This window comes from Cavia porcellus, unplaced genomic scaffold (assembly GCF_034190915.1).
Source record: "Cavia porcellus strain 051 isolate PalLab524CR breed Dunkin Hartley unplaced genomic scaffold, mCavPor4.1 scaffold_18, whole genome shotgun sequence".
NCBI lineage: Eukaryota > Metazoa > Chordata > Mammalia > Rodentia > Caviidae > Cavia > Cavia porcellus.
The window spans coordinates 44462354-44487078 of NW_026947501.1; the positions used below are offsets into that span (position 1 = coordinate 44462354).

The following is a 24725-nucleotide window of genomic DNA, read 5'->3' on the forward strand; positions in this document are numbered from 1 at the left end:
CCCCTCCATAATAAACAGTACTTGTAACAGCTACAGTCACCCCAAGTGGGGTGATGAATGAAAAACATAGATGCCAGGAGAAAAATGAGGCCTTGGGGAGCCTTAGAAAAAGGTGGATTAGGGACATAAGTCCATGGCTTTACTCCTGAGACAGGTGTCATATATATAGATATTGCCAGCAGGGCCATTAAGGCAACCAAAAAATTTTTAAGGGTTGGTGGAATTCCCCTTCTGGTGACTATTTCTCTAGCCTCACGGATTGTGGCTTGAATATCATTTCATTGGGTCACGTGTCTTTTCTCCTGGTCTTTTGGGAGAGCTGGAAACTGATTTTCTCACTGATTGGTCTCCCTGGGCCCCATTTGGTGGAGCTATCACCTAAGGCTGTCCTCAGCATTGGTTGTGTCTCCCACCAATGCTGTGTCTATTTTGTGCATCTTTCACCTGCTAAGACACAAGCATAACCCTGCTTCTACGTTAATAGCTGATCTTTTGATGTATTGATCTTTTAAACTTTAAGCCTGGGAAAGGCAAAACTTGGTCTATCTGTGAGAAGGATAAGAATGTTTAAAAGGACAGTCTTTTAAATCAATTATGATAAGAGGCCAGTCTCTAAGAACTGCAGTTGGATTTGGCAGTCTTGGCTGCAGAGCCCCTATAGGAAGTAAGCAGGCATTTACAGCTCTTAAATCCTGTAACAACCTCCATTTGCCTGACTTCTTTGGAATAACAAAGACAGGAGTATTCCAAAGGCTAACTGAGCTTTCTAAATGGCCTTGTTGTAATTGCTTTTTAACTAATTTGTGTAATTGAGTTAGCTTCTCCTTTTTAAGGGGCCATTGATCTACCCAAATAGGCTCCTTAGTTTTCCATTATAAACGCAGAGCTATTTTGAGGGGAGAAGAATCATCAATGGCCCTTGTCAAAAATCTGCTGATATCCAATACCTTGCCTGTCATCTTTAGATGTAATATTAACAGGCTCTTTGATTCCCTATAAGTTTTCTCTTTTTTTTTTTAAGTCCTTTGTCTTTTTGATATACCATGTTAATCATCATTTTCTTAATTTTAGGATTTGAATCTATTTGTTCAGTTTCCAAATTGGAACTTGTTTGTTCAGCTTTTAAATCAGAATCGCTAGTCAGCACTAATTTCCACTTTTGTAATAAATGTTTCCCACAAGTTAACTGGAATAGGTGCCGCATAAGGTAAAAAGAAACCATTTTGTTGGTCTGGTTCCTCATAAAGCAAAGGTGAGGCACTCTGTAAAACTCACTGGGGTCCCCAGTCCGATAAGTTACGTGGGGGCCCTTTGTGTCAGCCACACGGCATGCCATTGTTCTAATGCAATTACAGACACATCTGCATCATTTCCCATTAATTTTTGTAAAACACATAGGCCTGTTTTAGTTACTTTCTGTGTAAAATAAATTTCTCTTTTTGTAGTTTTGCTCTGAGAGCCTTGCTCCCTTTTGAGCCGTCTGTACATAACCAAAGAAGGCTTCTCTATAGGTAACAAAATCAACTGTGCCCACACAGTCTCCCTGTTCAAAAACCCAGAAGTCCATAGCACATGCAAGAACTTGTATTTTATCTCTACAATTACCATCAATAACACTAGACATAATAGTTATTCCTTTTAAATTTAGATCAGCCTTTCCTAGCACAAGACCAACTGTTCCTTCAGGTTTGGGGAGGACCCCAAATTCCTGTGGGAATTTGGGTAGGCTTGTCACCTCCAATAAGAGTGACTGCAAGTGACAGGAAGGTCTAATCCTGCATTTTGTTTAAGATTTTCAGCAGTTGTATTTTAAAAGGCTTACAAATAAAATGCTCCTGATCATTAGCATCTGTTACAATTCCAACTGGGAAGCAAGCACGGAGGGTATTATTTGCTCTCTTTTTGGCTGCTTCTCTTTGCACCAACTGTAAGTTTCTGGATAGAGTCATATGAGATATTTTTTGTAAAGGCTTGGGCTCCTGCTGAGGTGATCACTCTAGGAATTTTGTTTTGATGACAGATACCTCAGCAGGGGCCTCTATTCACTCTGTCTGAATCAGAGCCTGCAGTGAGCTCCAACCTTAACAGATTCCAAGTCGAGAATGTCTCAAGGGAAATGATTTGTCCTGCCCTATGTGCTTTTTTTAAAAATTGTTTTCCAACTCTTTGCCAAATATCAACCTCTATAGTGCCTATTTGAGGAAACCATGGGTTGTATTTGGTTACCTCTCTTAACATTATTGTTAAGTCTTTCTTTGACACTCAAGCCCCTAGAGTTTAAGCAGTCTTTGGAGCAGTTATAAATACCTTTACTCCTCCACTGAAACTTTTTGCCCCATATTTTACTCCCAAATAAAACGGCTTTTCACAGCAGGAACACTCACCCCCTCTTTTTTTTTTTTTCCTTCTCTTCAGTCTCTTCAGAGGCATGGTTTTTCCCTCAGCAGACAGGACCCAGCCTGGTGCAGTTGAAAGCCTTAAGAAACTTTTTAAGCCAGGAGCGGGGTCATGAATGAGGTCAATACAAACCTGAATGTACATGACTTGATCCGGGTGGGTCCGGGGACCAAAGACATATTGTCAGAGGCTTGAGCTGTGAACAAATCAAAACTACATGCTGGTGGCCAGTTAGGAAACCTGGTGGGCCATTCAAGTTCACAGAAGATACAGAGTCTCCCAGGATGTACAGGTTCTCTGAATTCCTGGGCATGGTCCTTAAAATCTCCAGAATGGTTAAGGACCAGGGATAAAGGAGATAAAGACACTGATGAGGCTACCTGGCCCATAGTTATTAATAACTGGTTAGAGACAAAAACACAAGACAAGGCTCCACAAAAGACAAGGTAAACACTAAACACGCACACAAAGGCTTTTCTGTCCACAGTCCAGTGACCAAAAGGAAACAGTTTTCACTATAACCCTTGAGTCCAATGAGCCATATGGAGCCTGTAACAGACAAATGGGCAATGAGTCCCTAAGTTAGTAACAAAGACAAATTCAAATAGGCAGAGCCCCCAAAGTTAGTAACAAACACAAATTCAAATGGGCAAAAAGCCCCCAAATTACAAATAAGCAAAAAGCTTCCAGACGGCATCCCACTCCAGTGCAGAAGGAGCACCGGGCTCATCTGTTACAAATGTGCGCACCCAATTGGGCAAAAAGCCCCAAATTAAATGGAATACTCAAAAGTGTTAAGCCGATCGGTGACTAATTTGGTGAGGGGTCCTTGAGATACCCCAGACAAGCACCCAAATGTTGTACCCCAAAAACAAGGCCCCAAGATGTTTCAAAAAATGGGGCAAGATGACTTTACAAAGAAGCGCTTTATTTTAGCTGGTACCCAGAGATACAGCCTGAGTTGGAATCTGCAGAGCTGTGTAACCAGGTTAGGTTACAGGGGCTTTATAAAAGGAAAAACCACAAAGAAGAGAAAAGGGAGGGAGCTTATACAAAAGAGAGTTAATCTCTGCAAAATGTTTTACAACCAAGGACCAGTTGGCCCCAGGACCACATGTTTTATAATTAGTGGTGAGCAAATGTTTTATAATGTAAGGGTCAGCTGGTTTTGGGACCAAATTGCTGTTCTAGAAGGGGTAATTCACAAGAAACAAGAGTTGAAACACAGGTCAGTGTAACGATGCTTTACAGAACAGGATAGTGGCACCTTAGGCAGGTTACAATAATTTTGCCTTCATGAATGAGACAGGATGAACTAGTCAGAAATGCCAGTGTGGAGACTAAGTTAGGAGGCTAAACAGGAGGAGGCAAAGGGTTAGACATAGATATTAGTATAACGGATGTAACCAGTATGTTTAGGATATATAATTTGAAGGACACCAGACAGATTGGTTTGGATGTAGAATGTTAAGGAAATAGGAATCAAGGATGACTTCTGTCACTGATTTTTTTGTTTTGTTTTACTTTGTTTTGTTTTTCTGTTTTTAAAAAATTTTATTAAAAGAAAGACAAAACAAAACAGAAAATGGGTAGAAATAATACATACTTTCAAAGAAAAAAAACAGTAACAAATCACTAGTTGATGTTTACATATTGTCCTTTTACAAATAATTGTTCAGGATGCAAAAGTGGAACATATAAATGGGAACTCAAACAGGGAGACTGCAAATAGTTCTGTTTCAACTAACTAATAAAAACTTAGTAATATGATTATCAATCCTATACACTAAAACATGCACGCATTTATCCGTATCTTCATTTATGTTGAGATTAAACAAACCAAATCAGACTAAAATCACTTTGAACAAAGAATAATATTATTGCTGGATTTCATATCATAACACTCTGGAATCAGCACTGGGTACTGTAGTGCCTTTTTTTCCTTCAAAGTATTTGTTCATTTCATCATGTGTCAAAAGATCAGTTCTTATGTTTATAGGTTTTACACAAGCATGAGTCTTAACATGTATTTCTATCCTTTCTATATTAGAGGGAGAAACAGAACAAGGCAGAACAGAACAAAACATATTCCTACAGACACATAAACCTAAAAAGACATATCAAACTGCTGTACAAGGAGTTCTACCATGGTTATTGTGTTGTCTCTTGTTATCATCAATAGAATTGCCTATATCATTAGAGATATAGCATAATTAAATATAACAGTACATAAAAGTATTAATAGAAATACAACTTTGTAGATAGTGTAGATAGTGTAGAACTACAAAAACAGGTAGCAATCAAACCAGAATGGGTATCATAGTGAATCATTGTCATTTTCAGTATAGTTGTCTATACTCTCAGACTTGATACTATCAACCTTAACAGTTTTGAATAAAATCTGTCAATAACAAACAGCAATCAAACATCAGATTTAACTAAAATCAGTCATGATATAACAGTATAAGTTATACAGGGATCCAGATTAAGTCAATAGGAAATTAAAGATGACTACTCTGCTATATCCTAATATTTTTTGGGATAACTGTCTGTGCCCTCAGATCTAGTGCTTGTATACAAACTGGGATGGAATAAGTTCTTTAGTTATTCTCTGCTTAGATGCAGAGTGGGCGAGTAATATGGGCTTTAATTCCTAATACACTATTAGCAATATCTTCTGTTGTCTTTTTAAGACTATTCCTCCCCTTTCACTTCCCCAGGGTGTACTGTGCATTTTTGGGTCTCCTGAACACCCTCAGTTTTATATTGGAGGGGCAACCTGCCATTTATCTAAATGGTTCCGAACCTTCTCACTCCTGGACTTGATCTCTAGTTGTATCTCTTTACCTATTAAAGCCTGTCTTTCCAAGTCTATCCATAAATACTGATCCAGTTGCCCCTATTACTCTCTGGTTCCCTACCACATAGAGTAGTATCTTCTCATGTTTGATTTTCTGTCTATATATCCTTCTTCAGGACAATTATATTTCCTATAAAGAGCATCTCGGTGGACTCTACTTCTTGATCCACTCTGCCTGTGATTCTCTCTTTTTTTCCTTAAGTTAGTGTATCTAGGCCATCTATATTAGAAATTATATCCAACCTTCTCTGCCTCATTTCTGTTGTGCTCTTTTTCTATCATTAGTTGTCTGTTTGTCTTCATTTCGCTTTCTGCTCCAGAAAGGCCTCTGTTGAGGCCTCTCTGCCATTGTTCCTGAAATCCTGTTACTTTTCTATCTCTTTAGAATGTCCTACAGTATTCTCTGTAGAGTTGGGTTGGTGGTTGTGAATTCCCCCAGTTCCTCTTTATCTTGGAAGTATCTTGTTTCTCTGTCTAGAGACAGTTTTTCAGGGTATATCAATCTGGCCTGGAGGTTATTTTCTTTCAGGACTTGGAATGCTTTGCTCCATGCTCTTCTTGATTTGATGGTTTTGCCAAAAAGTCTGCCATATTTCTGATAGGCTGTCTTTTGTAAGTAATCCATTTCTTGTCTCTGACAGCTTTTAATATTCTGTTCTTATATTGGATTTCTGGGATCTTGATTATTATATGCCTGGGTGTAGTTCTGTTTTGGTTGTAGGTGGCTGGAGTTCTGTATGCCTCATACATCTGAATATCATTTCCTTTTTCTATGTTTGGGAAGTTTTCCTTAATTATTTCTGTGAATAGCCTTTGTAGTTCCTTTGTTTGTACCCCTGCTTCTTCATTCACATTCTTTATTCTTAAGTTACAGATCCTCTTGTCATCTTCTAGCCTTTGTGTTGTTACTGCTGGTTTCCTTGTTATTTTTAAGAAATTTTTTCTTTCATGATCCCACATTGCAAACCTGTCCTCCAGTTTGGATAATCTGTCCTTAGTTTCTTTCAAGCAGTTTTGCAAGCTTCCCATGAAGTTTTTAATTTTCTGGTAATCTCCTTGAACCTGCTTCATTTATTCTATGTTTTCTTCATATTCCTCATCAAACGATTCTCTCTTTTTTGTTTTTCCTCCATTCTTCCAACTATGTCTTCTTGAAAGGTGCTTAGCATTTCTTTTATTAATCTATTTATATCTTGCTTTACTTGGTTAAATATTTCACTTTTGAACTCTTCTATGAGGTCCCAAAGATATCGCTTTATGTCCACTGGTACCATGTCTGATATTACATGCTTGCCATCCTCAATCTCCTTTGCATTTACCTTTCCTGGATCAATGTTCTCAGGGTTGGGGGCTAGAGACCCTTTTCTTGTTTCTTCCTCTTCTCATATCTTTTGTTTCTTCCATACAGGTGTATATAGGGGGCCCCAGTTTCTTTCTTTGTTGGTTGCAGTTCATCTGAAGTATGCTGACTAGGTGCTCCTGCCCACTGCATTGTACTATGGAGGTACAAACAGGGGCAGCATATGCTGGGTCCTCCCCTCTGGGTCAGTCAAATTGCTAAGGGCTTCCCTGCATTAGGATGTAACGCCAGGCATAGGGACTTAGTTTGGGCTGACCTATTGGGTCTCAGCCCAGGGCGTGACCCAGGCCAAGCACACCCCACCAATCCTGCTTGAGAAGGGAGCAGCTGACTGAAGTCACTGCTGCTCCTTGTTCTCGCCAGTCTGCCCAGCCCCAGAAGGTTGTCTGTTGCAGCCCCTTTTTCTGTGGATTGTTTTTATTCCATCACTCACCACAGGTCGATGCAGGTTCCCCGCCAGCTCAGCTCTCAGTTCAACTCGCTGACCCCTGACCTCAGCATGAGTGCATCTCCAGTGAGTAGAAGCAGTGGGTTTTTGAGTAGTCTCAGCAAGTCTCAGCTGCACGAGTTCAAGCACTGCAGCAGGAGCACCGAGCCTTTAGCTATTCCAGTAGTAGCACTGGGACAGTATGTTTAATTGGTTTCTCTCAGCTTAGTTTGTTCCTGGGTCGGGAGGATCCATCTCCCTCTGTTCAGGATTCCCCATGCTGTATTATTTTTGGAATTTAAGTTGACTGTCTTATGGTGCCTGCTGTTACTTATCCTTCATCTTTACTGGAACCCTTTTTTTTTTTTTTTGTTATTTTCCTGTGATGCTAGAGATTGAATACATGCTAGACAAGTAAGCGTGCTACTGCTGAGATCTACCCAAGCCCTCAGTTACTATTTTGAACTGAGAAACAGGGTGAATGGTAGTTATTGACACGAGCAAGATGGAAAGAGGAAAAGTTAGGTACTGGTTATTAGTCAAGAAGTTTGGTTGGGCAGGGGATTTAGCTCAGTGGCAAAAGTGCCTGCCTGGCAAGTATAAAGTCATAAGTTTGATCCCCAGTACAAAAAGAAAAAAAAAAGTTTGGTAAATGTTAAATGTAAATGATTTGTTAAATATTTGGGTAAAAAATCTGAGTATTTAGGTAAATTAATCTGGAGTTCAGGAGATAGACTTGAGGTAGGGAGTCAACATGAACAGTAATGCATAAAATTATAAGTAGTTTTGAATTACCTGCCATGTTTGTGTGTGTATGTTTGTGTTGGTGGTGGTAGTGCTTGAGATTAAACCCAGGGACTGAGCTACTCAACCACACCCAAAGGTTCTACAATTTGTTAGATTCTGGTGTGAATATTGTGGATTTCAAGTAATTCTTGCGCTCCTGGAATTTATAAGCTTATAGGAGAGGCTGAGATTAATTTCCAAATTGCAGAGAAAAATATGTGCTAAAGGAAAAGTACACAGGGTATAAGATGAGACCCTAGAGCTCCCCAAGGTTCTAAGTTAAACTGGAAAATTAGGAAAGACTTTCTTGAGTGAGTGACTGTTTTAAACTGTAATAAATTAGGCAAAACAAAAGATAGGTGCTGATCTGCTTCATGTGTCAGGTTGTTGCTTTTCAGCTATATTACTTTGGGTAGTTACTTCTTTGAGCTTCCATGTTTCTGTGGAATGTCATGAACATGAGAAGTCTAATGGTGTCTTAGTGGTAGCAGATATTTAATCAGTGTTAAGTCTCTTCTCTTCACCGTGTAGATTTGTTTTCCTTCTAAGCAACTCAAGTCCTTGTACAGAGAGAGTAATGAAGCATTTTTTCAAACTTTATACATGATAGAAATTCAAGGTGTTATTTTAGTTGTTTTGTTATTAAAGAATATCCAGTGTTGTTTCAGCAAATGTGATGAAGCTTCTGAAATGTGTAAAAGTATCTGGTGGATACTGGGGTTTGTTTAAAATGATACCAAAACAAACAAGAAGAAAACACCTCAAAACCTCATCCATAGTTAAATGGATTTGATGCATTTAGGATGTACCTAAGGATATTTTGTACGAGGTTAAACTTTGTTCTTTAAAAAAGTGTTCTTTACAGGTTGTGAGAATGTGTTCCTTCTTGGAATACCTGCTATGCATGACACATACTTAACTGTCAGCCATAATGATTGTTGTGCAACATTTCTTACTCTGTTTCCTTGAACTTGCAGAATTCTATATTTAAAAGTTTAATTTCCACAGTTACAGTATTTAAGATTAGTATAAATCCTTAATTCATCATATTTTAGAATCTATAAAGTCTTTCTATATGCAATAAAACTTTCTGACTGACACAGCAGAAAGATGAATTTGTATTCTCTGTTGAATCTCCAGGGTATTCTCACGGTGGGCTGAAATGGGAGGGCTTTGAGTTTCTGATACATGCCAAATCTCTGGTCTTGGTAGAAAATCTAGGGAGTGGTACAAAGTGAGAGAAAGAGACTACATACGCAGAGATTAGTTAGGAGATCACTGCAATAGTGAAATCAACAGATAACAATGATCACCTTGGGTTGTAATAGGATGTCTATAGAAGTGGAAAGATCACTGGATTTTAGAGGTGTTTACTTCAAGGCTGAATTGACAAACTGGGGCTCAGACACAAAAATAAGCACAAGGGATAAGACCCAGGGGACTATTTTTTTTAAGCTTTCTTTCTCTGTACAGTGATGACAGTTAACAAAGATGGCAAAGGTAATGTGTTTGGATACCTCTTGTGAATGACTTTGGCCAATGCTGAAACACTGTGCAGCCCCAGAGATCTTTTTTCTCATTCTTTTGATCAGAGTTCAGGTTAGATGGCATATTTCAGGTCACTATATGTTAGAAGATAATGTTACCTGGCAGTACATTTCTGAGGCCCAAAGAGAGGTGTATGATGCTTTGCAAGTTTGTTACATCACCTTTTTAAGTAAATAATGAAAATAACTTTTTAGTCTTCAAGAGACCTATGAAGCCAAAAGACACGAATTCCATGGTGAGCGTCAGAGGAAGGAGGAGGAAATGAAGCAGATGTTTGTACAGCGAGTAAAAGAGAAAGAAGCCATACTGAAAGAAGCTGAAAGAGAGGCAAGTGTGGTTGTTTTGCAAGTGATGTGATTTGCATTTAGTTTTAGGTTTCATTTTAATTTGAAAGATTTATCTTAAGAATGTAGGTGAGAAATTTTTGAAGGCTGCATGTCTTTTAAAAAAATAGCTATTTTAATACATAGTCTTTGAATACTGACTTTTAAAAAAAATCATAGCCTGAAATCTAATTAAAAATCTTAGCCATTTGAGCAAATACTCTTTTTTTTTTTTTTTTTTTTTTTTTTTTTGTATTTTAACCATTACCAGGGATCAAACTCATGGCCACAGGCTTGCAAGGCAGGTGCTTTGCCACTGAGCTAAATCCCCAGCCCCCAAATACTCTTCTTTTAGAAATGGCTTACCAAGGACTTACAGTGGCATACATTACTAAAAGATATTCTAAATACCTTAATTATGGCTATCAACATTTTAGCCATAACTTAAGAAGACTTCTGAGAGTTGTTGAAGCATATGGATAACTGAAAGCTATGAAGTAGCTTTCTTTACATTTGAACTCCAACCTTCTAGCTACAGTTATGCGGTCTAGAAATGACCTTGGAATGACAGTGACACAAGAAAACATTAGTAAGTTTCCATTATTGTGTTTGCTTCTAGTTCTTCAAGTAATAATTTTAGTATTATTAGAGTTAAACTATTTTCTGTTGACCTATACAAATAAGTGCAGTGGTGGCTCTCAAGAAAATGGCTGCATTAAGTTGACGGTCATTTTGCTGCAAAAAGGAATTGTTAAGAAAAGGCAAATGTTAATATAAATTAATATTAATGATGTAAGAGTTCCTGAAAAGTTATCTGTAATTCAATTATGCAAATTTATTATTTCAAGAATACTTGTAGTACCTGGAATTAAATGAACTCCATAAGAAGTGGTTTTGTAAAAGTGAAAATATATTGATTCATTTGTAGTTTGAATTTTGATGTTTTATTTTGAAAAAGTTTTAGAAGTGAAAGCATAGTGATTCTCCCTTCCCATACCTAAGAAGATTAATAGAATACCATAATCTCTAACTCACATTTTAAAATACTTTGCCTTTTGTAGTTTTCCTAGAAGTCTTAATCACCCTCATGATGTATAAAGTACTCTCTAACTTTTTAGTATGCCTATAACATAGAAATGTCCATTTAAATAACACAAATGTGGTCTTTATTCATATAATGTAGGTCTGTCCCCTCTCATGCTTTTACCCTCACTCTGCTCCTCTTCCACACCAAAGGGCACACATGTCTCTCACTTATACCACTGATGTGTTATTTGGTGGGGCGTGGGGGGAGATGCTAAGGATTGAATCCCAGCCTGCATGTGCTAGACAAGTGCTCTGCCACTGTGCTTTGTACATCAGCCCCCATGCCACTGATTTGAATTATCACAGCGATTCTCATCCTTTTAGCACAGGCACTGAACACACATGTGTACTTGTCACATTATCTTTTCTTAAGCAGGAACCATTTAAGGAAGCTGTAGGTTCCTCGGTAGACCACAGCTGTACCGTGCTAAGGACCTAATGCTGCTCTGAAAAAGTGTCCTCTAGGAACAAAATACCTTAGGTTAGAAAAGGCCTTGCTTAATACTGTTTTAGCCTGATCGAGTATTGCTATCAGGAGCTCACTGGCCTATAAAATCACCACTTGGTAACATACACTTTTCATTAAGCTAGAATTTAGCTCTCTCTGGGTTTCTACCTTTGTTCTCTGTTGTTTAATGAACTGTTTCCCCAATTATCTTATATGATCTTCTCTACATACCAAGTCATACTTTTTATATGAATCCAAGGTTGCTACCTAGAGTAGTACTAATCCTAGGTTTATCTTACCAGATTAGAGGAGAAAAGCAAAGTATCTTTATTGGTCTAGGTTTTGCTGATGTATATGTGTTACTGACAGGTACAACCACAGCCTCCTATTGATGTGGAGCCCACTGAGGTCCCTAGGTGGTAGTTTGGAAGGTAGACCACAGTCTAGCCAGATCCACCTGACTCTGAGCTTCCTATGGCTCTCCCACACTCTGCTCTGTGTCTCATAACTGGTTCTCTTCCACATGTTATAGAGGGTGCTGGGGTGAAGAGAAAAGGCAGAGCTCCTAAGCAGTCCTCAAGGTGATGTTGCCCATATAGGTCCTCTGCAACATGAATTACTGAGACTTTCTTTGGCGGCCACAGGTAGAAGGGCCACAGGTAGAAAGATCTAACCTCTTCTTTTTTGTGTATCTGTGTGGGTTTTTGTTTTGTTTTGTTTTGTTCAGTTAATAATTACTAATGATTTTCAAATCTGTATTCTGTGCCACATATCATGATAAAATTTTGAGTACGTTTTCTAAAGCCCTCTCTTTCATTTGCTGGGCATTGTTTTTATCTGTTGTTTCTAAGAACTTTACAGCCTTCATACCCTTGAGAGATAAGCCCTTTTTGCTACATCTAGGGCATTCTTCAAACTGTGGCACAAAATGAAGTCAAACCCAAATGTACTTCTAAGGCACATTGCTCCTTCATATGATCTATCAAAATGGCTTTTAGCCCCAAGGAAATAAAAGTTTACTGGATTCTGTTCTTTATTTCCATTCTAAATTTATTCTTTTTGACTTTATTTCTGTTGGATTTGTGGAGTTTTTAAATGTAGTATAATATCTACTGCAGTGAGTATTTTTATATATAAAGCTTTCTCTTAATTTAGATGTCTTTTAGTTTTGTTTTCAAGAAATTTGAAATGACACAGGAAATGCAGGAAACTAAAACTGAGGCAGCAGTGCAAATTTACAGGCAAAAGCTTTGAGAAGAAAGAAAACATGGGAAGGAAGATAAGCTAAAGGGAATACCACTCTGATAGAGAAAATCAAGCTGGCTCATTTACACCAGATTTTTTGGGCATCTCTAGGGTAGGCTAGGGTCTGATGAGGATCTGATAAATTATGAACATGATGCTTCCTGAAACTTCTTCATGTTTGAAGGGATTTTCTTCCTATGTAAACTATGAGTTAGCAGCTGTTCTGGCCCTTGGAGACATCCTGGTCCTCTCTGCTCTCAGAGCACACCTGGTCCTTGCAGTAAGGTTAGATGGATAAGGGGAAGGTATGTTCCATACATTGTCAGCAAGGAAGGATAGAGAAAGACACATCTCTCCGTGGAAAGGTAAGGATCATAGGTTGCATTAGATAGAGTCCAGTAAATCCTCCTAAGGAGGAAATAGAGATCTCATCTCTCCTTAGCTGACCGGCGCAGCTCCCCAATGAGACAGGAGACGCTCTTGTGGGCGACAGTTAACTGCTGCTTTATTCACGCGGGCTCTGGTTTATATATTTGGCCATGACCAATCACAGGCTGCCACGAGGAAGCAGGGCGGGAATGGGATGCAGGCTCTGGCTACTATATCCAGCTGTGGCCAATCAGGAGTTGCCACAGAGTACGGAGTGAGCACGAAGTGCGCACGGGTTGGCTAATTTAAAGAGGGACGTAGCGCATTGCGGAAGCTGGCATGGTCCTTAGTCCCGGGTGGGGTATGGTATGCTGAGCGCCTGCGCCCAACACTTAGCCACAGGATAGGTTGTGTAGGTTTGCTGACTTATATCACAGAAAAGAATTACAGGACTCACTAGTTGAGGGGCACAGAAACATTTCTTAGGCAATAAAAAGAAGTGCAGGTGTCCTGAAGCTATAGTTTTCTTAAAAGTGCAATTTAGAATTATGATTTTCTGACCTTCTTTTTACTTACCTTTATTTCTGCTTTCCTACTTCAGATTAGAGGCCTGAGAATCCCTGTCTTTTGTTTCTAATTAGAATCACTTTCATACTTTAAATGACTGTAAAAATGTGATGCAGTTTTAAAGTTCATAACATAAACTAACAACTGACACTTGCTTTCCAATAGGGTTTCCCAGTGTAATTTTCAAAACTTTTCTCCTTACATATGTTATCTTTACATAGAAAATAAGTGCAGCTTTTTTCCTCTTAAATTCCTTCTGTGTTTTTATGTACCATATTGTTACTGAACATAGATTTGAGAAACTGTTAGACTTTATTGAAAAAATGTAAAACAAGAAACTAACCCTAGGGAAAGATCGAATTTTGTTCATGAGGCTATAGTTTTTATTACATTTAGTTCAAGCAATTTTTGCAGGAAACTTCTATAAAATTAAGTTGCCAAGGCTGTTGTGCCTGTGAACTGTTGCTTGAAGCAATTTGAGATTGATTGTTGCTCACCAGAGCATATTCCTGTGTGTGTGCTGTCACCTGGTGCCAGCAGTTGGAATTTCACTTTTGTGTCACAGCTGCAAGCCAAATTTGAGCACCTTAAAAGAGTTCACCAAGAAGAGAGGATCAAACTTGAAGAAAAGAGAAGAATTTTGGAAGCAGAAATAATTGCTTTCTCTAAAAAGAAGGTTGCCTCTGAGATACTCCAGAACCAGTCCTTTCTGGCATCAGGTATCGGCATGAAGAAGGACAAGGATCGTAAGAAGTAAGAATCCCTGCATCTGCAGACCCACCCTGCACCTTCTGTCTCCTGATCCTGTTTGTTTTTGTTTTCTTGGGTGATTGGCTTGTTCTTGTATGGTTCTAGAACTCAAACCCAGAGCCTGGTGCATGGTAGGCAGGTGTTGTACCACTGAGCCCTCAACCAGCCCTCCTGGCCCTGTTTGATCTTCCTAGCACCTCTGTTTACCTTCTCCGTATCCACCTTCTGCACTGTCATTGCACCTCCTGGACACCTCACTCCTCTCACTCACTGCTGTTTTCCAGCAGCTGAAACAGCTCCTGGTATAAATTAAATGCTCAGTAACTACTTTTCAAAACGAATGAGTGAATAAAATAAAAACACATTGTAGTACAAAAGAGTCAGTTAGCTGGGGAAAAAACAGTCTGTTCTTACTTCATAGCCCAGCCTTAGCTCTAAAACTCAGCTAGTGACTATTGGCTTACCTTGAGCTGTTTTGAATTTTGTGTATAAATGGTAATTGCATTTTGTTGGGGAATCATTGAAATAAAACTATAGTCTACATTAAAGAATCCTAATTCTTAGGCTCATTTTTAACCAAATTTATTAATCATTGACTTTTCTGAGAACTTTTGTTTTTATAAGGAAACCAGGCTCTTGATTAAAGTGCAGTACTTTGATGTTAGAGCTTGTGAAACCAGAAGCAGAAGATTCTGGTAATTTTTTATTTCCTATATTGTTTTTTATTGTACTAATTAAAAGGGTTTTTTTTTCTTTTTCTAGCTCCAATTTTATGTAACCAGAGTGCAGAGTTCCAGAGTGCAGAAGGCCATCATAAGCAAGAGTAAACTGTTATGAGTGTGCTTTGATTTTCTTGTTTTTATTTGTCACCACTGATTCTATATATATCTGGCAGATGGACACAGTCACTGACATTTATGGTAAAAGATTTTCAAATGTGAGAGTAATACATAAGTCAGAATGAATGATACTACTTATGTATTCACTGTTGATAAAGATTTCTAAGTTGCTATTTTGCAATAAATCTAGATGTCTTCTCCTTTGCCAGGTTCTTGTCATTTTGCATACATTATACCAAAGAGCAAGATTTAGTGCCACTGAAAGTGCAGAGCACTTTCCCATTATTTGTATTCCAAAATGAATCTTTTTTGCTAATACACTAAACAAAAAAATTGGGGGAATATATTTTGGAATGGATCATAGCTAAACTCTAGCCTCTCAAAAGTTTTATAGAGTTAATTTTTTACACAGTTGACAAGTAGTATCCTAAGCTTTAACCACATTTATGCTTCAGTATCCCTTATTGTGGTTGGCATCTTACTTTGATGAAACATAATATCTTCAAAAGCTTAAAACATCTAGGTCTATAGACCTCAATTTCCATTAGTCTATCTTAAATACTTGTTTGAAACTCTATGTTTGAGGGAAAAGTAAGTTGAATAATTTTTACTAGATTTCTTAAGACAATAACTATGAACATTTTAATGTTAAATATATAACAAGTCTGATTATTCATGTTTTATGGGATATTTGTATTCAGTGCCTAAGCATTCACAGAACATCTTAATAGATTCTAACTTTTTAACAGTCATAGGTATACACATTTTCCTTTTTTGTACTTGGATATTCTAAATAAAACTGATATTCTTGACAAAATATGTCTGCATGTTTCCTAAAATGTGTTTATTGTTTTATTTTTATTTAACACGTAATTTACATTTTTATGGGATACCATGTGATATTTCACTACTTACATATACAATGTATAATGACCAAATCATGGTAATTGGCATATCATTTACCTCATACTTTCTTCACTGTGTATGTGTTGGAAACTTTCAGAATCCTCTGTACTTGGTACTTAACTATTGTCCACCCTTCTGTGGACAATCATCCTGCTGTAGACTGTTGGAAGTTACCTACTAACCAACTGCTCTCCTATACCCATTAGTTATTCTCTCTTCATTCCTCCATTTCCCAAATGCTTCCCAGCCTTTCCTCACCTCCGTTATTTACCTCTATGAGACCAACCTGGTTAGTTTATGCATATGCAGGATAACATGCAGTACCTATCTTTCTGTGTTTGATATCACTTACCATAATGTCCTCCTGTGTTGCTGTGTTTCATACTTAGGGCTATCTAATATTATGTTGTGTATATGTACCATATTTTCTTTATCCATTCATCCATGGAAGGGTACTTGAGTTGATCTTTATCTTGACTGGTGACCACAGCTACATAAAACATGTGAGTGCACATGTTTCTTGATGTGTTCATTTCCTTTCATTTGGCTTTTTTTTTCTTTTTTGGTATTGAATGATTTGGTTTCCTTACAGATGCCAGATACTAGTCTCTTTTGAACATAGTTCTCTCTGCTAACTTCTAAGGGGCAGTCTTTTAACTCTGTTGATCAGTTCCTATGCTGTGTAGGAATTGTTAGGTTGATGCAATGCCATTTCAATTGTTGCTTATACTTTTGGGGTTATATTTAAAAATTCTTTTCCCAGACTGATGACCTAAATTGATTCACCTGTGTTTTCTTTTGGTGGTTTCATAAAAACGTAAAACTACTTTTTCTTTTTTTGCTTTGATTTTGGTATACATGGCAGGTGATTGGGTGTGGTTTGTTCTTCCTATGGATATTTAATTTTCCCAGCACTATTTATTAAAGAGATTGCCTTTCTCTCCAATGAATGTTTTGGCAGCTCTGAAAAAAACAAATTGGCTGTAAATATATGAATTATCTCTGGCAACTGTGTTATGTTTCATTAGTGTAAAAATCTGTTTTTAAACCTGTATCATTGTTTTGTTAAATAGTATTATTTGAAGTCAGGTACTTGTGATGACTCCATCTTTATTCTTTTTGCTCAGGATTGCTTTGGCTACTTGGGATCTTTTCTGATACTGTATGAACTTTACAAGTGTTTTTTTCTAGTTCCATGAAGAGTAGTATCATTGGTATTTTGATAGAAATTGTTTTGAATCTGTCGATCAATTTGGGTAGAATGGACATTTTAACAATATTTTTCTAATCCATAAGGTGATATCTTTTCATTTTTGTATGTATATTGTCTAAAATTTCTTTCACCACTGTTTTACAGTTTTTACAATAGGAATTTTTCATTTTCTTGATTAAATTTATTCCTGGGGAAATTTTGTAGCTATTATAAATGGCATTGCTTTCTTGATTTCTTTCTAGCTACACTATTACTGGTGTGTAGAAATGCTACATATTTCTGTATCCTGTATCTTTCTCTTTAAAAGATATAGAAACTTAAAGTAGTCTGTTTTCAAGATAAGGTCTTTAACTCTTGAGTGAAAAACTATTTTGCTGAGGACATGACTGAGGTCATGCTTCTGAGAGTGTCTCTAAACAAGGAGGGGAGGATAGATAAGTCAATAAAATATGAAACTTATTGTGCTAACTCTGATTGGAAGAGCACTGGCAGTTAAGAAGTTACCTCCTATAGTTTAATCATTTACTTTTAAAACCAGCAAAATATTCACAGAGGAAGCAGGGTAAAGTTAGGCACCCTATTCTAGATTGTGTAGGTCTGTTAAGCTGGTACCCATTCTTGCAAGTTTGAGAAATAAAGTTTCACTTTTGCTACTCCCAGTTCCTTTATATATTTCTTTCACACAATCAAAGGTGGGGGGATTGGCTTCTCATATCATGTGTGTTTGTACATATGGACTCTTAAATCGTGTCATCTGCAGGGTTAGAGACTTAACTCCTTTTCAGTTTGCTTGCTCTGTATTTCTGTTGCCTAATTGTCTGCTAGAACTTTCATCACTGTTTTGTATATTAGTGGTACAGTTGACATTTTTGTCTGATTTCCAATCTTAAAGGAAATGTTTTCAGCTTTTTCTCATTCATAATATTACCTATGAGCTTGTTATACGTAGTATTAATTGTATTGAGATATGTTCCTTCTGTACCTGATTTGTTGCAAGTTGTTGTGAAAGGGTGTTGAATTTTAAGTGCTATCTCTGTATTTGTTGGAATAGCCACTGTACTAATTGAGTTTTGTTGCTCATTACTGGTGTGTCTTCTGTTTCCTCCTGTTCAGTCTTGGTGGATTATATATGTCTAGGAACTAACCCAATTCTTCCAGGCTTTCCACTTTCTTGGTGTGTGGCTGCTCTTAGTAGTTCTCAGTGATCCATTGTATCTGTGGTTCCTTTTCATCCCTGGTTTTGTTGGACTCTTCTTTTTTTCTTATCTTAGTTAAAGATTTGTTGATTTTATGTATTTCTTTATTTCAAAACTGTTTTGGGGGGGTTAAATTTTATTTTGGGGTTTGTTTTATTTTTTTAAAAATCCTCCATTTCATTTATCTTTGCTCTGAGATTTATTATTTCTTCACTTTTACTAATTTTTAATTTGGTTTATTCTAATTCTTCCAGTTGTTTTTATTTTATGTTTTTCAATTTTTTATGTAGATATTTATTGCTATAAGCTTCGTTTTTTAGTATTGCTTGTATTGTATCATGTAGTTTTCAGTAGTTGCATTTTCATTTTCATTTGCTTAAAGAAATCTTTAAATTTTCCTTTAAATTTTTGTTAGCATGTTCACCATTCAGGGCAAGTTTTTAATCTCCATGTATTTGTACAATTCTTTTTTTTTTTTAATTGAAAGAGAAAAAACTAAACGAAGCAAGACAGTAAAAGGCTAGAAGCAACACAGAATTTCAAGAGAAAAAACATACAGTAAGAGTTCACCAGTTAATAGATCACACATTGTTAACTTACAAACAGCTGTCCAGATTACAAAATTAAAGCATACAAAGTGGAGATTAATATAGTGAGACTGGTCAGTTCTGTTCAATGATCCAAGAAAAATTCAGCAATATGGTTCTCTTTCCTACACATTTAAATAAACTTGCAGTTATATCCTTGAGTGTCGGTGTCACTCCCGGCCGGCAGGAAGGACACACAACAAAGTCTGGCAGTGGACAACCTTTTCTTTTATTTTCCTTCTCCGTACAGCCTGCCCCGGGAATCCTCCCGGCCGAAGCCTCTGTTGGTCCGCTCCCCGCGGCTCCTTGCGTGCTTCTCCCTACAGTCTGTCCCGAAGCCTCTACCGGTCCGCTCTCCGCGGCTCCTTGCGTGCTTCTCCCTACAGTCTGTCCCGAAGCCTCTACCGGTCCGCTCTCCACGGCTCCTTGCGTGCTTCTTCTGCTTCTTTTGCTTCTTTTCTCGTGGCGGGAGAGGCACTCACTTTTATAGGGTTACAGTGGCCAATCAGTTCAAAGCGCGCGATGCGGGCTGATTGGCTAACATCAGTTGTTGCTAGGCAGACTATCTTACAGGGCGGGTTGTGAAGCAGGAGATCTTACAGGGCGGGTTGTTTACCAAGCAGGAAGCAGGAGATCTTACAGGGCGGGTTGTTTACCAAGCAGGAAGCAGGAGATCTTACAGGGCGGGTTGTTTACCAAGCAGGAAGCAGGGGATAAGCGCCATCTTAGCACACTCGATGGGAGGGGTAATCTAGCTCAGGCTTTGCTCTTTCCTACAGGCCTCACGTCCGCCAAGTAAGGCGACCGGGCTCGGCCGCGGCTCCCAACATCTCCCCCTTTTTTATTTTTTATGAATGTGCGCATCGTAGCCCTTCCTGGACTGGGTGCAGAGGCTTATGCCCTATGCGTAGGCCCACCGTAGGTCCTTGGCTTAGACCCTGGTCGGCCGTCCCATGGTCTGCCAAGGCCCTGAGGCCCTCGTCCTTTTTCTAGGGCCAGGCACAAACTGGACGGAACCTGGATGCACACAAGCTTGCACTCATTTCCTCTCCGTAAAGAAATCCCCTCGGAGAGAAATTTAGACCTGGGCAGCATCTAACAGTCCAGCGGCTTACGTGCAGGATGGGGTAGGGCCTGGCTTAGGTTGAGTCGCACCGGGGGAGTACGCTCTTACCCGTCATTGACTCTCCTACCCAGCTATGTCATAACTTTTTAGAGGAGGAGTGTGGGAAGCTCACCGCCCCTAGACTCGGTCGTAGGCTAGGCGAGCGAGCCATGCATATGCCTGAGGATCTTTTTGTCCATTTTGGGCTACCGCTATTTCTATTCATCTTGTTGGTTGGTCTGTGATGGATCTCCGGTAGGGCAGGTCTGATCTTCAGTAGAGGGCTTTGTTGCCCGTGTCAGTCTCTCCGGTACCCACAGTGGTTCTCGTCCCGGTTCCTGTGGGAAAACACAAACCGCGCCTCGGTTCCAGCTAACCACCGGATCCGGGCCCATCCATTGTCCTGTTAGGACATCTTTCCATTTAACCCACCCTTTATGGTTGGGGGAAGGGTTGCAGTGCTCCATAGCTGGGGAGCAATTATCATTATTTAAATTTAAAAAATTGTGTGTGAATAGTGCCATGGATAATCGTGCCTTTGGGGCCAGGCCTTGGCCTACTCCCCCTTTTTGTTTTTGTAAATGGTATTGATCTGCTCATAAACTGCACCAGGGAACTGAGTCTGATCATCAGCGTGTTGGCCTTCCCCCATAAGCATGTCTCTATTCCACCCCCGGTTCCCTCGGTTAGCGTTTCTTTCCGCCTGTTCGGCAGCGAACTCAGCGTACCAGGCTCGCCAATCCAGGTAACTACCCGAGGGCAGACACGCCTTTGCCAGCTGAGTCCAGTCCGCGGGGGTGAGGGGCCCAGAAGACAGGTTCTCCAGCATGGCAATGGTGTAAGGCGCAGTCGGCCCAAAGGTTGTAACTGCATTTTTAAGTTCTCTAATCTGCTTTATTTCAAAGGGTTCCCACACATTACGTCCCTGACCCATGGCCATCTGTACAGGATATATCCCATAGGGGCCGCTATCTATCCCTGGGAACGGGTGGTCTTCATTAGACACACGACCCCCATGCCACAGCTGTCTGTGGAAATAACGTTCCGCCGGTGGCGGAGCATCGTAAGATGGCGGCCGTGGCTGAACAGAAAATGGCGGCCTGTGCGTTATTTCCTGTACTGATGGAAGAGGGGGGAGTTCCCATGCGGCAGCATCGCGGCGAGGGACCGCTTCCGGGAACGAGTTCCAGGGCGGAGCAGAAGGTTCTGTCTCCCTCCCCTGCCAGGGGGCGCTCAGAAGCTCTCTGCTTTTTCGTAAGCCTAGCTGAGCGGAGCACAATTCGCGGCGCAACGCAGCGAAAGAGCCTTGCGTCTCCCCATCAAGCGACTTAGGCCCCTGACAGCTGGTCTCTTTGGCCTCCTCACCATTCAACCTTCCCTCGTCCTCGGAGTCAGACGACTCCGAGGCTTGAGCCCCGTCCTCCTCCTTAGCATCTTTGTTCCCCTTGACGGACCCCTCTCGGGAGCTCCCTGACTGGGCCTGCTCAAATACCCTGCTCAAATACTTTTGTAAGCTCTTGAGAGCTTTCCCCGCAACCACCCTCACTCTTAGTGCCGCTACCTAGCATGTTTCCCATTTTTTAATATGTTACTCACCGCGTGAGGCCCAAGGAATCCGCCACTTACGCGTGAGCCTGAGAGGAGTCTACAAACCCTGTAGGTGCGCGCCACCCAGGGCCCAGGTTTATCCTCTACTCACCTGTCTTGCAGCTCTGCGTTGGAGCGTTGTCCACTGCCACGTCTCGGGGGTGATCAGCTCCCCGTACGGGCCACCAGATGTCGGTGTCACTCCCGGCCGGCAGGAAGGACACACAACAAAGTCTGGCAGTGGACAACCTTTTCTTTTATTTTCCTTCTCCGTACAGCCTGCCCCGGGAATCCTCCCGGCCGAAGCCTCTGTTGGTCCGCTCCCCGCGGCTCCTTGCGTGCTTCTCCCTACAGTCTGTCCCGAAGCCTCTACCGGTCCGCTCTCCGCGGCTCCTTGCGTGCTTCTCCCTACAGTCTGTCCCGAAGCCTCTACCGGTCCGCTCTCCACGGCTCCTTGCGTGCTTCTTCTGCTTCTTTTGCTTCTTTTCTCGTGGCGGGAGAGGCACTCACTTTTATAGGGTTACAGTGGCCAATCAGTTCAAAGCGCACGATGCGGGCTGATTGGCTAACATCAGTTGTTGCTAGGCAGACTATCTTACAGGGCGGGTTGTGAAGCAGGAGATCTTACAGGGCGGGTTGTTTACCAAGCAGGAAGCAGGAGATCTTACAGGGCGGGTTGTTTACCAAGCAGGAAGCAGGAGATCTTACAGGGCGGGTTGTTTACCAAGCAGGAAGCAGGGGATAAGCGCCATCTTAGCACACTCGATGGGAGGGGTAATCTAGCTCAGGCTTTGCTCTTTCCTACAGGCCTCACGTCCGCCAAGTAAGGCGACCGGGCTCGGCCGCGGCTCCCAACACTTGAGATCACTTTCCTTCCTCTCTTTTTTACACTAACAATCGCACATTTTAGTTTCCATTACTTCCACAGTTTTTTTTTAACTTTTTCTTTGAAGAGGAAAAGAAAAAAGATTGAAAAAAAGGCCAAAAAACAAAAAACAAAACAAGATGGACCAAAGAAAAACCCAATGTGACAAAGCAAAACAGAGTCACTTAGATCAGAAGGATGGACATAGCATAAAATGAAAAAAAAAATTAATAAAAATAAAAATAAAGGGGGGAATTACTAGGTGATCAACAATGGTTACCATTATGCCTCTTTTTATCCTAAAAAGAGTAGCCTATATCAGCTAGTATAAAAGAATTGAGCAAAACTGTACATAAGACCAATAAAACCACATTAGAGAGCTTACAGGATTCCAAAGAAGATAATAGTCAAATAATAACGGGCATCATAGAATATCTGGTTGCCTTCCAAATGGTTGCCTATACCCTCAAACTTGATACTATTAAGTGAAACAGAATATGATAAAATCAGTCAGAACAAGATATAAAGAACACTACAGGGGTTCAAATCAGGTTAATAGGGAGACAAAAAAAATTACTATAATCTATCGCACTATTTTTAATTTAATTTTCCCTTAGTTAAAAGATACTAAGAAATAAATTAATTTTTTTAAAAAAAGGAAAGAAAAAAGGGGGGAGACTGAGATAAAAAAAAAAAGAACGTATCAATATAACAACACCGGTCAGAATCGAAAAATTTAACCATCATTGTGTTTCACCCCTAGATAGCTTGACATTAATAGTAGTTACCATAGTGACTCTTTCCTTGAAATATTTGAGTCTAACTTCGTATACTAGAGCATCAAATTTATCAAGACAGTGTGAGACTGTTCAAGAGAATGAAATTGTTGCAGAGAATTTAGAACCAGCTAGCAGAAACCAAACATCAATTTCTATATTATCTCTTTGTCTATAAAAAAACTTGCTTATACTATCACATACATTAAGATATAATAAGGTACCACATGCTAGAACCAATGGAAACAAATGAACAAAAACTTGATGGGGCTTCAAAACAGGATGATATTAAATCAGCGCTAGCTATTACGCTCTTATTCTCTTCAAAATAGTCATTTGTAGTATCACAGACAATAAAATAAAAACACCCAAATTAAAACCATTCCAAGTAATGAGTGAAAACATATGGCTTCAAACCAGTGTGACTGGGAATCATGATTACCACATACTTTCATGTATTCTTATTGTTTCTTACACTAGGGAAACTATTCGGTATTTATACAGGTGAGTTTGATTTATTTCACTTGTAAGTATGGCCTCGAGCTGCGTCCATTTGTTTACAAATGTCTCAATGTGATCATTCTTTATAGCTGAGTAGTACGCCATTGTATAAAAATACCACAACTTTTTTATCCATTCCTCAGTTGATGGACACTGAGGTTGTTTCCAAGATCTGGCTATTACAAATTGTGCTGCTATAAACACGGGTGCACATATATCACTGTGGTATGATGCTTTCAGTTTTTCTGGGAATATGCCTAGGAGTGGAATAGCTGGGTCAAATGGTGCTTCCAGTCCCAGCTTTCTGAGAAATCTCCAGACTGACCTCCACAATGGTTGCACCAGTCTACACTCCCACCAACAGTGCAGGAGACTTCCTTTTTCCCCACAGCCTCTCCAGCATTTGTTATTGGTGGTTTTCTTGATCTTGGCCATTCTATCAGGAATGAAATGAAATCTCAGTGTGGTTTTAATTTGCATTTCTCTAATGACTAGTGATGCTGAACATTTTTTCATATATTTATTTGCCGTTTGTCTTTCTTCATCTGAAAATTATTTATTCATCTCTGATGCCCATTTTTGGATGGGGTCTTTGAATTTTGGGGGTCTGATTTTTTTTAATTCTTTGTATGTTTTAGACAGAAGTCCTTTGTCTGAGGGACAGTTCACTAGGATTTTTTCCCAGTTTGTGGGTTTTCTTTTCACTATGTTAGAGATTTCTTTCGATGTACAGAAACTTTTTAATAAGATGTGATCCCAGTTATTGACTCTGGGAAGTATTTCCCATGCGGTTTGAGTCTTGTTCATGAATTCTCTACCTACCCCTATGTCTTCAAGGTTTTTACCCAATTTGTCTTCCAATAGATTTAGTGTTTCTGTTTTAATATTTAGATCTTTGATCCATTTAGATTTTATTTTAGTATATGGTGACAGGCATGGGTCTAGTTTTAGTTTTCGGCATATGGAGAGCCAGTTTTTCCAACA

At 39.5% G+C, this 24725-nt stretch overlaps 1 protein-coding gene across 2 annotated transcripts in view; it reads left to right on the plus strand.

The window, feature by feature from the left end:
* Positions 1-15822, plus strand: part of Septin10 (septin 10) — a 51729-nt gene extending 35907 nt beyond the window's left edge. For both annotated transcript variants that reach the window (XM_003471615.4, XM_063229710.1), the window contains 3 exons: positions 9573-9705; positions 13982-14169; positions 14929-15822. In XM_003471615.4, coding sequence (XP_003471663.4) covers positions 9573-9705; positions 13982-14169; positions 14929-14944 — 337 coding nt within the window. In that variant the 3' untranslated portion in view covers positions 14945-15822. The remainder of the gene's footprint in view (positions 1-9572; positions 9706-13981; positions 14170-14928) is intronic.
* The last annotated feature ends 8903 nt before the right edge of the window (positions 15823-24725 follow it).